Source organism: Rhipicephalus sanguineus, chromosome 3 (assembly GCF_013339695.2).
Source record: "Rhipicephalus sanguineus isolate Rsan-2018 chromosome 3, BIME_Rsan_1.4, whole genome shotgun sequence".
Lineage (NCBI taxonomy): Eukaryota > Metazoa > Arthropoda > Arachnida > Ixodida > Ixodidae > Rhipicephalus > Rhipicephalus sanguineus.
This window is the reverse complement of record NC_051178.1, coordinates 103,384,475-103,399,804: the sequence shown is the minus strand read 5'-3', so window position 1 is coordinate 103,399,804 and position 15,330 is coordinate 103,384,475. Positions and strand designations below refer to the sequence as shown.

Sequence of the window (15,330 nt, the reverse complement as noted above, 5' to 3'; positions counted from 1 at the left end):
TGAGGGAGGGGACGCGCATGCATATATATATATATATATATATATATATATATATATATATATATATATATTGTGAGGACCATGAGCGGAAGCGTAGCTTGGGCCCTCGTGCTGGACCAGCACGACGAAGAGAAAGACGAGGCAGAATAGAACAGCCGGCCTAGTCAACAGGCGTTGTGTCTATTTCTCTGTGTCTTTCCCTTACAATGGCGCAGTCGTCGAACACGGAGCCTTAAGGCAGAAACCGCCTGTGCTCGTCTGTCTTCGGCTTTGCGGAGCCGCCAGTCAAGGAACGCCGTCCACGCTTCCTAGGGCATGGAAACCGCAAGCCTGCCGCCGCAGGAAGCACAGTACGGCGGGGACGGCGTCCAAGCCTCCTCGACACCTGCTTACCTGCCGGCGCTACAAGCACCGTCCGGGGAAGGCGTCCAGGCCTCCTCGGCGACTCGACGGTATTGTACCGGTGATTGCATTCATCGTGTTGACCACGCTTCCCTGATTGAGGACATCGCCACGCTGATTGCTGCGACGAAAACATATTCCGCGGCCGCAGCCAATGGTTCTCCAGGCGGCTCACCCGACGATGCTACGAGGATCATCCGCGCAGCCACGCGCTTGTCCGAACAGCTTCACAGCTTGGCGCCTTCAAACTGTGGATTCTCCACTGCCGCCGTGAGTACCGGAGTGCCCATATTCTCCACGGCCATCGCCCCTGGCTCCTCGGGCTCCTCGCTCAACCTTCCCACGGACGTCATGCGGGCGACATCCTTGCTTGCCCAGGAACTAGACCGTTTCGCCGCCAGAGCCTCCAGATCCTTGCAGTCCACATTACCATCAGCGGTTGCATCGGAACTGCCGGAGTTCCGAGGATTCCAGGATAATGCCGTTCTGTGGATCAAAGCAGTAAACGACCTCGCCGCCCGCCATGCCTGGCCGGATCATCGGAAATGGCTGGTGGCCATCGACCGCCTCCGCGATGCTGCCAAGGCATGGCATGGCTACGAAGGCGTCAAACAACAATCCTGGACTGAATGGTGCGCCAGGTTGACATACGTATTTCGCCCGCTTTCACATACCTGTAGCCCCTCCCCTACCGACTCACTGTGTACCACTCATGGCAGCTGTGAGACGCACAACCTCGACGGTGCATCTCGGGCCCCTACTACCCTGCCCTCCCTCGGTGACCGAGATCAAGAGATCCATCACGATGGTGTAGCATCTCCGCTCCTGAACCCCGGCCCGATGGTACAGCTGTGTCCTGCAGCTCCTTCACAGGAAGCTTCGCGGAACGCTCCGCGCCAGACACCGACACAGGCCGCCAGCTGCACTTGGTGGTCGAGAACTCAAACTCATTGTCGCGACCCACCTCACGACCTTCCTTTCTCGTGACCAAGCCTGCCTCCAAGCCACAGAAGTCGATCACGCGAGCGCCAGGCTTATCTTCACCTTGGCACGTGGACAAGCCGGCTCCTCCGTTTTCCAACACGCTAACCGTTCCAAAGCTGGACGAGCCCATGCCAGCGATCGATATTAATGTGCTCTCAGACCCACCGGAGCTCAGTACGCGAAGTTCATCGCAGTCATTGGCCGAGTGCGCAAATGGTCACCTTGCCCTGAGTAAGATCCAAGCTGCTGGTACAAGAGACCGCCCAGTACAGCCTAAGTGCGCCGATGGCGTGACTGATGAATTCCGCAACGATGCTGTCACATCAATGACTCCGCAGTCGGCGTTTCTAGCATATCGCAGACGCGCACCGGAAAGAGCTTGCATGGACGTTCACATCCCGTTCAAGGATGTCTCTCTGATGAAGGACGGAGAGACCACAACGCCTACAGACATCAATGACATGCCACTTCGATCCAAGTGTCGCTCTCTTACGACCAAAGAACATGAAGTTCTGTGGCACGCACAGTATCCACATGTGTGTGGTACTAAAGTAGTGAGAATTGATGACGCGGCAGTGCGGAAGCTTGTCCCGAGGTTGCGAAAAAAGTGCCAACTGCTCGCGTCGTCTTCCGCCGCTCACCACGTTAGGTCACAGCGCGACCGAGGACTTCTGCGACCCCCCCGACACAGCCAGCATCGCCCCCCAGAATGTTCGGCAGCTCTGCAAGACAAGTCGTGGCGTAAGCAAAACCGACCACCGCGGCACAGCCAATGCCGACCGCCAGACGTCATCGACCAAGCACAAAGGCAAGCCCAGCGGCGTTGTATCGAGCGACCACGGCGACACAGTCAACGTCAGCCACCAGAGACACTGTCGGCGGCTTCGGTCATTCGCAGTCATGGCCGAGTGTGAGGACCATGAGCGGAAGCGTAGCTTGGGCCCTCGTGCTGGACCAGCACGACGAAGAGAAAGACGAGGCAGAATAGAACAGCCGGCCTAGTCAACAGGCGTTGTCTATTTCTCTGTGTCTTTCCCTTACAATATATATATATATATATATAATATATATATATATATATATATATATATATATATATATATATATATATATATATATATATACCCGGCGGACAGAGTGAGAGACGCCAGCCCCCCTGCTCGCGAACGAGTTGATACGCCACTGAGTGAACCAGCAGTGAGCAGTATGGCTCCGCCAATTTCTGTGGCGCATACGTGCGCTAATGGTGTTTGCACACATTCAGAACACTGGCGTATCCAGGGGTGGCACACCAGGCCCGTGCCCCCCCCCCCCCCCCCCGAAATTTTTTTCTGCCATGGGATAGAGAGCACGAAATGACACTTGACCACAGTTACGTGCCCGGACCCCACGTCGATCATGGGCGTACCCCCCCCCCCCTCCTCCACGAAAAAAAGTTTTGTCCACGCGGCTACGCCACTTATACAGAAGGAAAGCCCTAGTCATATACAGCTGCCCTGTAACAATCAAGGACCAGACTTGCAAGACATAGCGGGCCGCAATTCCAGAAATACGCATTAAATCACCTTGACGTTCTCAGTCGATTGCATTGACCCCCCACCCCACTTTTCCCCAAAGCTTTAGCGCTCCTCACTCGGTGTTGCACTGCAACCGGGAACGGCCTACCTTTGACCAAACGAATATGTCAACTGATGACGTCACATGGGGATAACTGGAGCAGCAGATTTTTACCTCAATATTACAATGCTTGTCTCAAGATTTGTGCCACTTGCAGTATTCGTCCCATGTGTATGTATACTGCAAAATCGCAGGCTTCAATTTGTGTAGTGCAACATTGTCGCGGGACAGTTAGCCAAATGAGCTCACGAGGAAGCAACGAATGAAGGCACGTCTTAATATCGCGTGTGGACAGTCAAATTGCACGTATTTATAGAAGTATTTCCCTCCCCTGCTATAGAGCGATCCAATCTCAATTCAGTAGGACTGTGCTAAATGCCTCAGACAAGTTTGAATTTCGTTGCAGCGCATGCATAGTAATACAGAGGTGGCTAGTTAAGAAAACGCTATTTTATTCGAAAATTTTAAGACAGTGAAGGAGGCGAAATTCAGTGTAAAAATTTAATGAAACAAGCTTACCATAACGCTTGTTTTGAACAAAAAAAAAGTAGCTAGCACTCAACCAGAGTGCAAGCACGCGCTCTTGCCACCTGCAACACTTCCCGACCTCGGTTGCGTCGTCATTCGTTGATGTCAGCTGCCACGCTGCTAGGTTCACCGACGCTGTCGTCGGACATGAACGTCTCGTGCAGGCGTGTGGATGAGGGCCGCTTGCGTCGCAGCGGCGACAGAGGCGCGATGGTGACCTGGATCTCCGGCCGCGCCTTGGCCATGTACTGCCGCAGGATCGAATGACTCATCTTGTCAGCCGGGGTTCCGTCCACGTGCGTCAACACGTCTCCGGGAAACAAGTTCTGACCCACAGTCTGCACACGCACGTCCTTGGCGCGCTGTGAACGGCCCCAAGTGCGCGCTTTCAATCTCACAGCATAGAACATACACCTTCCGCTCACTGCAATGCACGGAATTAGTCTGCACAGAGCCTAGCAAGGTAGCACATTAAAACTCAATGATCATTAGAACTCGGCGCCCCTTTTGTTTTTCCTCTTATTTATCAGTGCGTTCGCACTAACGGGGACTTTCCCGCTATTAGGCAGTTTTAGAATAGCGTATGCAAAGCTTTACGTTAGCGTTTGTCGCCACTGCGCACGCTGTCGTTCGCTATCCTCTTGGGTAGCCACGTTAAGTTACGGAAATAGCGCATCTCACCAAACGAACGCTATCTCTACGTACCCTATTCTAAAACTGCCTTCTGTCAATGTCTCGTGTGCGCACTATCACGTACGCGCAATACCGAAGACGCAGTGTAAGATATAACATTCAAGTGTCACAGCGCTCCTTAATTGATGGACTTGTGTTCCTAATTTCGAAACGGTGCCACGAAGATGACTTCCCGATCAGAGGCCTGTCGCTTGTGGGGCGGCAGTGCTCTTCTGTAGGAAATGCGAGCTGTTCTGACGTTTTCGATCGGCACGCACTTGTGTTTTGCGTTACAAATGAGATTATATGACTGTTCCTTCGTTTAACCTTAGCCGTCAGCGCACAATTTCATGCGAAGTCAGCGAAGAGGCACAATTTTAGGAAGTTATGGAAATACATGCTTTTGGGGCACTTTTCAAACGCGTCCTGCGAAAAAGCGCTAGCGTAAGACAACGACTTTCCTGTCCCTTGAAAAGGAGGAAGATTCGTGTCGGTTTCTTGCGGAACAAGCGAGCATGTATCTGTGCATACCTCTATGCTCTCGTCACGAAGCCACATATTGTACCATTCATATTATTGCGATAGCAATTATATGGACACTCTCGACTGATTTTTGCCGTCGCCGTCGCCGTCATGCCCCGGATATGTATATGTATGTATATATGTAAAAAGGCAGAAAGAAAAATAAGGAGAAGAAAAAAATTCCGAAGCACCCAACCGGGGATTCGAACCATCGACCTCTCGCTCCCCAGTCTGCTGCATTAGACAACTCAAGCCATGCCCCATGTATGCGCCGGCGAAATAATGGCGAGCTATTTATATACACCATTTACCGCTGGTGGTAAGCAAATCTCGGAGGAGCTTGATCGTGTTTTCTATCACGGGACGTTTCTAATTTTCTTTCGCGCACGACAAAGTGGCCATTTTTGTACCCACTCGTGATGTGGAAGAAGAAAAAAAAAAAGAACACCGGGGCACACCTTGCATCAGACGCCCCCGTGTGGCAAGAAACGCAGGGGGTCACTCTACGCGCCGCAGTTTAAAAGAAAAACAAATATCTAAGAGCATCTAATTATTCGTTTCTTGGCCAATGCCCCAGAGTGGGTGTGAGCCATTCATAAAGGCAATCATCATCATCATCATCATCTGATTCTCTATTCTGGACACTTGCAGCCAAATATCTAAGAGCATCTAATTATTCGTTTCTTGGCCAATCCCCCAGAGTGGGTGTGAGCCATTCATAAAGGCAATCATCATCATCATCATCACCATCATCTGATTCTCTATTCTGGACATTTGCAGCACGTTGCTCAAGCACAAAGACGTTACAACTGTGACAGGCGCTGCAAGTATCGAGCTTCTTTTCGTTCTTCGTGTGAGATTCCAATTTCGTGCTATCGCATTCATTGCTTCGCTCTTGCGGCGAAACTGTGACTTTGTTTTATTAAAGTAATTCCTAAAATTATTTACGCCTGGAAAAGGCAGGCCTACCAGTTTTGCCACGATCTCATCAGTAATGTCACATCAATCGCCTTGTTACGAAGTTACATACTCGCGCACGATACTGTTAGCTCGCGGCCAGAGTGACGACGTGCGTTTTTCAGCATGGCCAGACCTAAATGAACATTACCGTTTAAATATTACGCTATGGAATGAAAAAAAAAAAATGAAAATGAAAAAATCTTTCGCCCCATTTTAGATGCGTGGTTTGAAAGGTGAAACTGGCTTTCATAAATATGCATAGCCACTCCTATATTCCAGACACTTGCGTCACATTGTACGCCACCTGGCGTATTCTAAGCAAAACATTGCGTTTTCCATCAATTTTTATGACGCACCATAGAGTTTCATACAATAACCTAGAGAGGAAACTGGCGCTGCGATCGTTCAACCACCATGGGAATGATGGGAAGTACAGACTTCGGATTAAATTGCGTTAGCTAGCGAACTGGCTACGGATCTTTTTCTAGTTTCAGTTTCGTTCTTCGCGAGGCGTGGGCAGTGGGGGTGCGTTGCGAAGCACTCAAGCAGTGCCTTTGTCGTTCAAAAAGGCTGTAGACCACTAGGTCTTTGGTTTGCTGCGACGTTGCTGCTTTACAGGTAGTATTTTGACAGTTTTAGCAAAGCGTCGTGCACTGAGCGCTGCGCGTAGTTGTAGCATGTAATATGCTACTGTTATTTCCATAAATAGATAATGCGTATACTTTCGAGGGAAAAAGAAGCATGTTTTTTTAAGTGTTATAAAAAATAATTCATTATATGGTGATGCCAAACGTGGAACACAATTGTAGAGCAATGCATACCCTGGTGGTGGAATTTTTCCAGGTTTCACTTCCATCTCACGGTCACACAGACTTTGCAATAAGTTTTACGTAAAAAAAGATTTAAGCAAGTTTTAATTGAAAATAACTTCGCATCACTTTGTTTTACACTCGGCAAACAAGCGTCGCAAATCTCAAGAACGAAAGGCATCCGAAGCAAATCTGAAGCCTGTACTTCCCATCATTCCCATGGTGGTTGAAGCGCCGCTGAACGAGCCCGCGTAGACACTAGCGCCAGATTCCCCTCTAGGTATTGTCACGGGGTCGTGACGTGGACGAAGACCGCAGGCGACGTGTCCGAGATGAAAGTCTTTATTTGGCCGAACTTGTGGCCGAGAAACGGAAAGGTAATTTACAGCAATACACACTGTATGCGCTGATAGCGGCGAACAGAGAGTCGACCGTCGATCAACTGACAAGCGATGAAGCGCGTCGGCATTTAAACATGCGCCGTCGAATATTCCAGCGTTATCGCTGGCTGTCGTGCAAATTCTAGAATAAGCTCGAGTGTGCGCGTCTTGCGCGCAATCTTAACAAAACGATCTACAATGATCGCGAAGCTTCTCGAACAATGAGGCGCGGTTCGCGCTGAGCGTTGCTGACAGTCTTTGTGGCCGAAAACCAAATACAGCAAAAGTGATAAAGAAACGCACGTGGCAGTATTATAGTAAAGAAACTCTATGTGACGCACACTTCGCATCCATCTCGCGAGAAATGTGGCTCCGAAGTTTAGCGAAGACGCACGCATAGCGCTGTGTACACGTAGCGCTGTGCCCCGTTTTGATCTGTCGCCGTCCGTGTGCTTGTTTGCGCTACTGTGCAGAATTACACACATGATCCGCAACAACATTCTAGTTCTTTGATACGTGCTTACACATCAGCAAACAGCCCGTTTTCAGCTCGTTGGTGTTGGTTGGGCCAACGCTGCTTGGGCTGGTTATGCGCTTATCCAGAGTATCAGTGCGTGGCCAGCCCTAATTCTAAGAAACCGTCACCTCTGATTCATGTAAATCTTGATGCACCCCGCAGCACACGAATTAAATTAATATTCAAGGAGCCGTAATAATTAACTCGATTTCACTCGGTAAGAAACTTAACATTATCGAATAAGGTTACAGTAAACTTAAACAAAAAGTTCTTTATGTAACAGTGCAGGATATTAAAATTTAACCAATCAATTCTCTACCTAAATGTCCTCTACATGTTGCACACTGCCGTAAAAGAAACCTGAAATATTCGTGAAACCCGCGTTCTTTTTTTTGTTGCGAGAACTAAATCTTAGGGGCAAATTTTAAAAAGACCAGGAAACAACGAATTCTTTGGATGATATATATGTCCTATGAAGTTGCTTTTCCCAACTGTGAGATGCGAATGGCGACAAGTTCTAGAGTTCTTAAATAACTTTGCTTGGAGCATGGAAAGCATTCATATACACAGCACAGAGGGGGCAGAAAGTGCTTGCTTTAAGAGTGTTATATACGTCAATCACGCGTTGCATTTTTCTTTGGTACGTATAATACCCCGGTCACACTGGCAAATTTAGTGTCATTTTGAGCGAGCGCACTTACGCTCACAGAGTGTCACTTTGGCAGCGCGCTGCTACACGAGAAAGAGAAGTGTGCTTTGGAAATGATGGCAGTGGCAATTGGTGGTTTAGTAGCGCAACATATATTTGTTATTTTTGGCAATGCTCGCTGTTTAATAGCGTATTATAGGCATGAACATAATTTACAATAAACATTGCGCGAAAATGGAGTAAATACTATTGCAACCGCATAACCTCGTTGGTAGTCGCGAGCCGAGACAAGGCAGTGTCATATCAAAGACGAATCGGAAACAAAAATGGCGGACTCCGGTGCAGAAGGGACGCGTAGTGGTGACGGGCGCTTGGAGCGTGTTTTAAGCAACACTCATTTGCTCCTCCCAAATGCGTATGAGCGCCCGCGTCTCTGCGTCGGACCACGTTGTCTTCATGGAAGCGGCACCCGTGGCACACGCCATCGCAAATTACTAAAGAATGACTGACCTACACATGGGCAACGGAAGTAAACAACGCCACGGACGCGGCCATTGCACGGCATGTGCTCCCGCATCCCCCTAGCGGACGTCGCCGCAAACTGCCCGAGGGCGAGATTATAGCGAGGTTTTTTGTTGTAGTATGATTTGTTTGAATACATGGCAGTATTCCTAATAACGAGAACGATGGTTTAAAAATACTATGATCGCCGCGTTTTGCATTAGCGTGTTTATCTACAAGCCACTGCTACCGAGGCTAGACACTCCGTCGCAGCGAAGTGAGTTTGGCGAACGCACCTTGCCGGTAAGTGTACTTTGCAGCGAGTGTCACTAAGCGTTCCTGTGTGACAGCGTGCAAATGACACTAGCGGCGAAGTGCGCTCCCTCAAAGTGCACTTAAGTTGCACCTTGTGACAAGGGTATAACAATGGCTGCAACTCACGCTCGTACGCACTACCCTGTCGATCATGACATGATTTCAATGTATGTTCACCAAGGGCACAGGCAAGAGAAAATCAGTGTACGATGCTACGTCCGTTTCCGGGTGCTTTATACTTGAAGGCTGCTCGAACTTTCGCGATACATCATCGTTCCCTAAGGGCGCTGGCAAGCTCATAGCAATAAAAACACGTATGGCAATCAGCCAACCGAACGTAAGCCCCTCCGAAGTCGAATGCACGCGACATTTTGAGTGGTAGCCTGGACAGAGTCCAATTCCCCACTTTGTAAGCAATCATTGACCCACACAGCTCTCACGGCCTATTGGCTCAAAACACCGCCATCGCATGATTAGTCCAGGATAGCACCCTCTTGACCGGCATGTGCGCGCATTACGGGAAGGTTATCCAGGCCGTCTCGTTCTGTGCTAAATGCAACGTTGGTCATTCTCACTCCTGTCATCGGGTTCGATGATCCTATTGCTGTAATTTTGCCTTGTACAACGTGCTGGTGCTTTACTATACCAGCACCTACTACGTTAGCTACGTGCCTGTCGCGTTGCACTGCGAAACTCGAGGTCATGGTTTCCAACCCGGAACCGTTAGAATGATGAGAAAGCAGAAGTTTCTTAGTTATTTAGGGCGTAGTGAAGCACCCTAATTGTAAATGTACTTTGAAAATTTAAGAGTGTTGAACGTTGGGCGAGTTGGTGCATGGACCTAAATGCCATCTTAAGTAGCGCAACGAGACAGGACAACAATTTAATACTTGGTGCTTTTTATCTGAAACACCCTGTATAGTTTTTCATTAACCTAAACTTAAATGTAACTGCACGACTTTTTTTTTTTCATTTCGCGCCCCCATCAAAGTGAACCTCCGATCTCGAGCTTAGCAGCGTAATTCGCCCGAAGCACTATACTAATGCGGCAAGTATAGATCTCTGGTAACGCCACAGCAATTGGTTACGAGTTGAACTGACAGGATGATGCGTACTTGCACAATATGCAGACGGCTGAAAGCTTTTTGCTGCGGGTCCCACGTTTTAGCCTCGAACGTTGTGAAGCCATACCACGCCCCTTTGCGGCATCCGGCTCGCACTAGAGCCAATGTGAGCGTCTGCCGACCACATGACTGAAGGATGTTGTTCATGTCCTGCCTGTAAATACAGGGAAGAAAATTTGCGCTCGTACAGCCGTGTTAAAAGCTCGTAAACAGCTGCGAATTTCTCGGACTTGTCACAAATAGATTTTTGCACTCATTAGAATGGCTCATATCCCATCACTCAAGTTTACTCTTTCATTTGGCGGTTTTACATGCAGACTGCTATACTTTCACATGCATTGTGGTAAACTATACATATTTACCAAAGGCCTGGCGCCAAGAAAATGAACCGCGTAGCACGGAAGCAGCACATGAGTTTGCTATTGTTAATGTCTACGAAGAATTTTAATCAGAATGACATTTACGCCGAGGAAATGGTGTTCACTACATACGCGTCTAAATCAAGAAAGAAAGAGCAAGAAAGAAAAAGGAATAGATAGAGTGAGAAATACATAAACAGAGAAAAAGACGGAAGAAACAGAAGCGACAAAAAGAAAGGAAGAGAGGAAGAAAGGAAGAGACAACTAAAGAGAAACAAATCAGGCCGCCCAGCTCCGAACTTACTTCAGGCTTAGCACCACTAGTTCGAAGCTGAACCTTTTTTCTTTGTAGCTCGCATTTACAGAAAAACAAGTACGAGATTTCCCAAGTATTCGCCGTTCTTCTGTTGAACAGTACCGCAAGAACCATCTTTGTGCTTTGCGTGTATGCGTTTGGAATTGTTTTTGATGATATACGTGCATATCGTCTTGGTAAGGGAATCAGCCTGCAAGGAGAAATGTCGGTGACTATGCACACTCAGTGTGGTTCTCTTTTTCATTTACTTTTCACGCTAACTTTGCTCTCTCTGCATGTTCGGTCGTCAGATGCGCCGATTTCGCTTGCTATAGTTTCTTGCGTACGACTTTCTTCGCTTACTCGACAACACCTTCATGTGGATTTGCGTAGCGCTCGTCAGTCGCTGCGGTATCTACATCTCCATCGGTCGAGTACAAGCGTTCGACAGCTATTTCGTAGTTTTTAAGGATAAGGTTGAATAAAATTGGTCTCACGATCGATGCGCCCTTTTTTGTGTAGTGCCGTGCTTTGCGACTGATAAAATACAGAAAACAGAGAAATCAGATCTCCTTATTTCTTTATGCCAGAAACCTGAAGCTGTATTCCTCACGTTATGCGCATCCTGACGCCATGTACGCAGTGACGCATTTAACTCTCGGTTAGTCTGTACAATCTAGATATTCTTTAATTTTCTCCGAATCAGCTGGCGTAGCTAACGTTGTTAGCGAAAAAGTTACGACATGCCCTGGCCAGCTGTTGACAAAGTACCTGCATTATCGGTGATTGCCAGAGTGTGAGACACATTGAGATGTTCACCTGGCAGTTCAATGGCATGGTTGTATCTGTGTTATGCTTCTGCTGCTATACATGTAGTATTTAAATATACAATCGGTTTGCAATGCCAGATCTTTTGTTCTGCAAGCTTTTCTAAGATGTAAGAGTAATTTTCTCACAAAAGCTAGAATTCATAACTCCGCTATGCAATGAGAAATTCAAACACCATCTTCTCGGTTCCGTGCATTCCTATACTCAAGAAAAGGCGTGGCACCCCAATCGGCCATCGCTACTGACGACAGCGCCACCACATACTGCCTAGGTACAGTGTACTAGAAAGGGCAGTGAAGCGGGCGGAGGCACCGACCCATAGGGGCAGGTGACGCCGCCGCTGGCGAACGAAGCGGCGGCGCTGCAGTCGCTCAATCTTGAAGGCGGGTGCCTCGTACTGCCGGCTCCTTGGCTGGAACGCGCTTGTTTGGAAGTGATTCTCCCGCTTTTCTCTCAATGTGTGATGCTATAACGTGCGAATGGCTCCTAAAAAACAACGCTTGAACCATTTCTTCGCTCCTGGTGCAGCACAGCGTACTCTCGAAGCAAACAAACGGCGAAGCTTTCGTTGTTTAAAGCGCCCGCAGACCCAGTCCCAGAGCGATTGGGAACGTTATTTGCTATTGAACGTTATTCAGTGGACGCAAACTTCATAGCGAGAGTGTTATGGATGTGTTGCACATGATTCATCATGCTTCCCCATTGCAGGTCGATTGCGAAATTCACGCTAAGACCCTATACCAGTACGCAGTTTTGGGTTTTACGTTATTATATGCTACTGTACTTTTTTGTGACAGGCGGGAATAAGTCCAATCTGCTGAGGAAACAATTTTGCCAAGCACCTCAAACTAAGCAGGCTAAACTAGCTGCATGGCAACACTCTCAGCATGCATTATACTTTTGCCTTCCTCACCTGCTGTTATTTCTGAGATTTTCTGAGCTTTACCTTGCCAGCTGTGAGGATTTGCTGAATCAAAGCAAGCGGCTTCCCTTTTGTACAGTAATTCAGTTGTTTTTTCTACCCATTACTATGGCAATGCTCTCATTGCATTAGTGTGAAAAACAATGTCATATATCAATGCTCTGTGCCCTACTGCCTCATGTGTGTGTTCTCATATTCTGTGATGCATTGTCTGTGATGCATTGTCACATTAATTCACTGATTACGGAGACCATGACCTTGTGTCCATTTTGTGAAATGCTGTAGCTCGTTTAACTGCTCGCCGAAGCCTGCACGGTCCCTATAAATAAAATTGGCTGCTAATTGCAAGTTTAAGGAAGTTCCCACTTGGCTTTCTGCATGCATCAGTGCTGTGCTAGACCTATTTTTCAGCTTACTTGCCTTGTGTTTCGGGCATGATTTCTATAAATTGTTGCTGTGGGCGTATATGACTGTTCAAATTCGTGCACAAATGTTTTATTATAGCTGTTTCAGCAACGAGACCAGCTGATTCTGCGTGACGTTGTACATTTGCGCGATCACTTTCTTTTTATTTTTTTTTTCAGGCCTTGTGCAAAGAGAACGAGCGCACTGTGTAACTGTTTAGTTTAAACTTACTTTGATAGTTGCGGTGACTAGCTACGTTTTTAATTCTTTTCTCACACGGCTTCCCTATCGCGTTTACCCAAGATCCGAATGTACTCGCTCTCTATCAGAGATTCGTCTGCGCTTTCAAGTTCTGTAAGCTAAACAAACTCAATCCTGATTGCTGAAACGGTTGAATATGTTCCAATGGGACTCAACTGCGATGGAAAGTGTCCGTGTTTTCAAGAGCGTGGCTCTATTCAAGCGGGGAGTACTTTCTCAAAATGCGTTTTCATCTGTGGGAAAACCAATCTGTCTTGTAGTTTCTGGTCCTTAGCAGATAATACAGACTAAATAAGCGAAGTGCTTACGCGCAAACATCTGAACCACAGACACAGCGCGCGCCAAGCACATGCGAGCGTCGCAGTGGTTGCTACGTTTCGCGTGCTCCTCTTCAAGATTGGTCGATCGCAGCGCCGCCGCTGCTGGCGACGCCGCCGGAGTCACGCGGAGGCTGCCGCCCGCTTCACTGCCCCTTCTAGTACACTGTAGCCTAGGCCAGCAACTGAAGTGCGTCGACAAATGCTGGTGCAGAGAGGACAAACGACAAAATATGGTGAGCACTGAACCGTGTAGTGTTCACAATAGGTGGACGGGATACCCATGAATCACACCACCCTGCCACTGCAGTAATGTGTCCGTGGGTGTTCCAGGCTTTCTCCGCTTTCTAATGACACGTGGTGTTAATGCCTGTTCGGAAGCGTTACCTAATAGCAATGAAAATAGTGTGAGCAACAAAAGGCATTTTCGTTGTACAAGCCTCCGTTGTACTGCCAGTACGGCGAAACTGTTCAACATAACAAGACCAAATTTACCGTGCCTTTAGAAGAAGTGCTATTTAAGGTTTCTATGAAGAGATATTAGCCATAAAGTAATTAGTAATTTATTTACACTCCAATGAAAATGGGCAAAATATTAAAAGTTTTTGTGAGAATATCTTTTTTACTTTTCAAAGCAGAACAATAATATTTAGTGGCTACGTAGACTACAGTACACTTATTTTCCATGCGAAGTTGCTTTGTGTTCTGACGAAAACTTGATGAATTATTATTGTGTCAATGCGGCAGTTTATGGCTGTACTTGGTCACGCATTACCGATGAAGCGACAAAACTATACAAGCTGATACTGTGAACTTCTACATAATGAAGAAGCAAGGCCCTTTATATGATTCTATGAAGAGAAAATTCCTTTACCTTTAATAGGGAACCTGCAAGACAGCAGTGAATTTACGTAATTTTCCTGCTGACCAGTCCCGTAGAAACTCGCTTATTTTTTTCTTTTAGACGCTAATTGCCAACGAGTATTGCACATTAGTAGATGCATATTGGGTCTTTTATCTACTTGTGCTCACTAACTTGACCACTCAGTGCTTCAAACAAAATATTTTCAATGAATCATAAGACTCACAGGCGTTTTTTGGTGGTAGCTCCATCTATGAAATGAAACATCAAGTTGCTTTATGCGAGTTCAAGCGTTCGCCAAAAGTGGCGCAATTAAACATAATAAAACGGGTAGAACAGGCATGAATTATATCTCCAGGCCTCATAGTTTGCTTCACTAGCTAAGTCTAGTCGCCGCGCGTAACAAACACCAACCGTAAAAGGAGGAGGGCTTAGTGATAAAACCCTTTCCACTCGCCCCACGTCAGCAGGTGGGCGGTCTCATCAAGCGGCAAATGGTTTCGGTATGCAGGAAGATTGCGCGTTCGTCACGCGTTCTTAGAACCAGTGTTCCCCGGCACGTCTTTAGTAATGTGCATCTCTTTGTGGTTCAGCTGCTCGTGTTTTGCGCGTTCCTTTGAGTGTTTTCGTGCCTGTGAGGTTCGAAATTGTGAAAGGAAGGACGCTGACATGCCGTGTGAATGATACGTATGTAGCGCCGCTTCAAAGGGGACACGATGGTGAACGTACGAAAGCTTGTCATTGCCGGAATTTTCAAAGTATGCCTGTCGAGCACTGTGCCGACAACTTCCACTGACCAGTAGTGGTAAGTTGTACCCAATCAGGTAATTACATCCTAGTTGCAACGATGCGACAGAAGCGAGACTTTGTTGAAGATGCAGAACGTTCTAGTCAACGTGGCAGAATATTCAACGTACGGGACCCTGGAAAAGTTATATTGTGCTTTGTGAAAAGACGCACTCACTTCGGATAAGACGATCACTGTCTTTGCCACTAATGAGCGCTACAGTGTCAGGAAACAGTTCGACTGAGGAGGACTACTCTACCTAGTGATAAAGCTGTTGCGCACTGCTACTTGTCGTAAGCGGCGTGATGCGTAGC

The 15,330-nt window shown here is 47.5% G+C and overlaps 1 protein-coding gene across 1 annotated transcript; it reads right to left on the bottom strand.

Annotated features, from left to right (window-relative positions):
- Nucleotides 1–3,538: 3,538 nt before the first annotated feature.
- Nucleotides 3,539–10,131, bottom strand: LOC119385053 (uncharacterized). The gene is made up of 2 exons (XM_037652613.2): nt 9,972–10,131; nt 3,539–3,893 (listed from the first exon to the last, which is right to left on the bottom strand). The coding sequence occupies exons 1-2, from the start codon at nt 10,125–10,127 to the stop codon at nt 3,624–3,626; spliced, it is 426 nt and encodes a 141-aa protein (XP_037508541.1). The 5' UTR covers nt 10,128–10,131; the 3' UTR covers nt 3,539–3,623.
- Between the last annotated feature and the right edge of the window lie 5,199 nt (nt 10,132–15,330).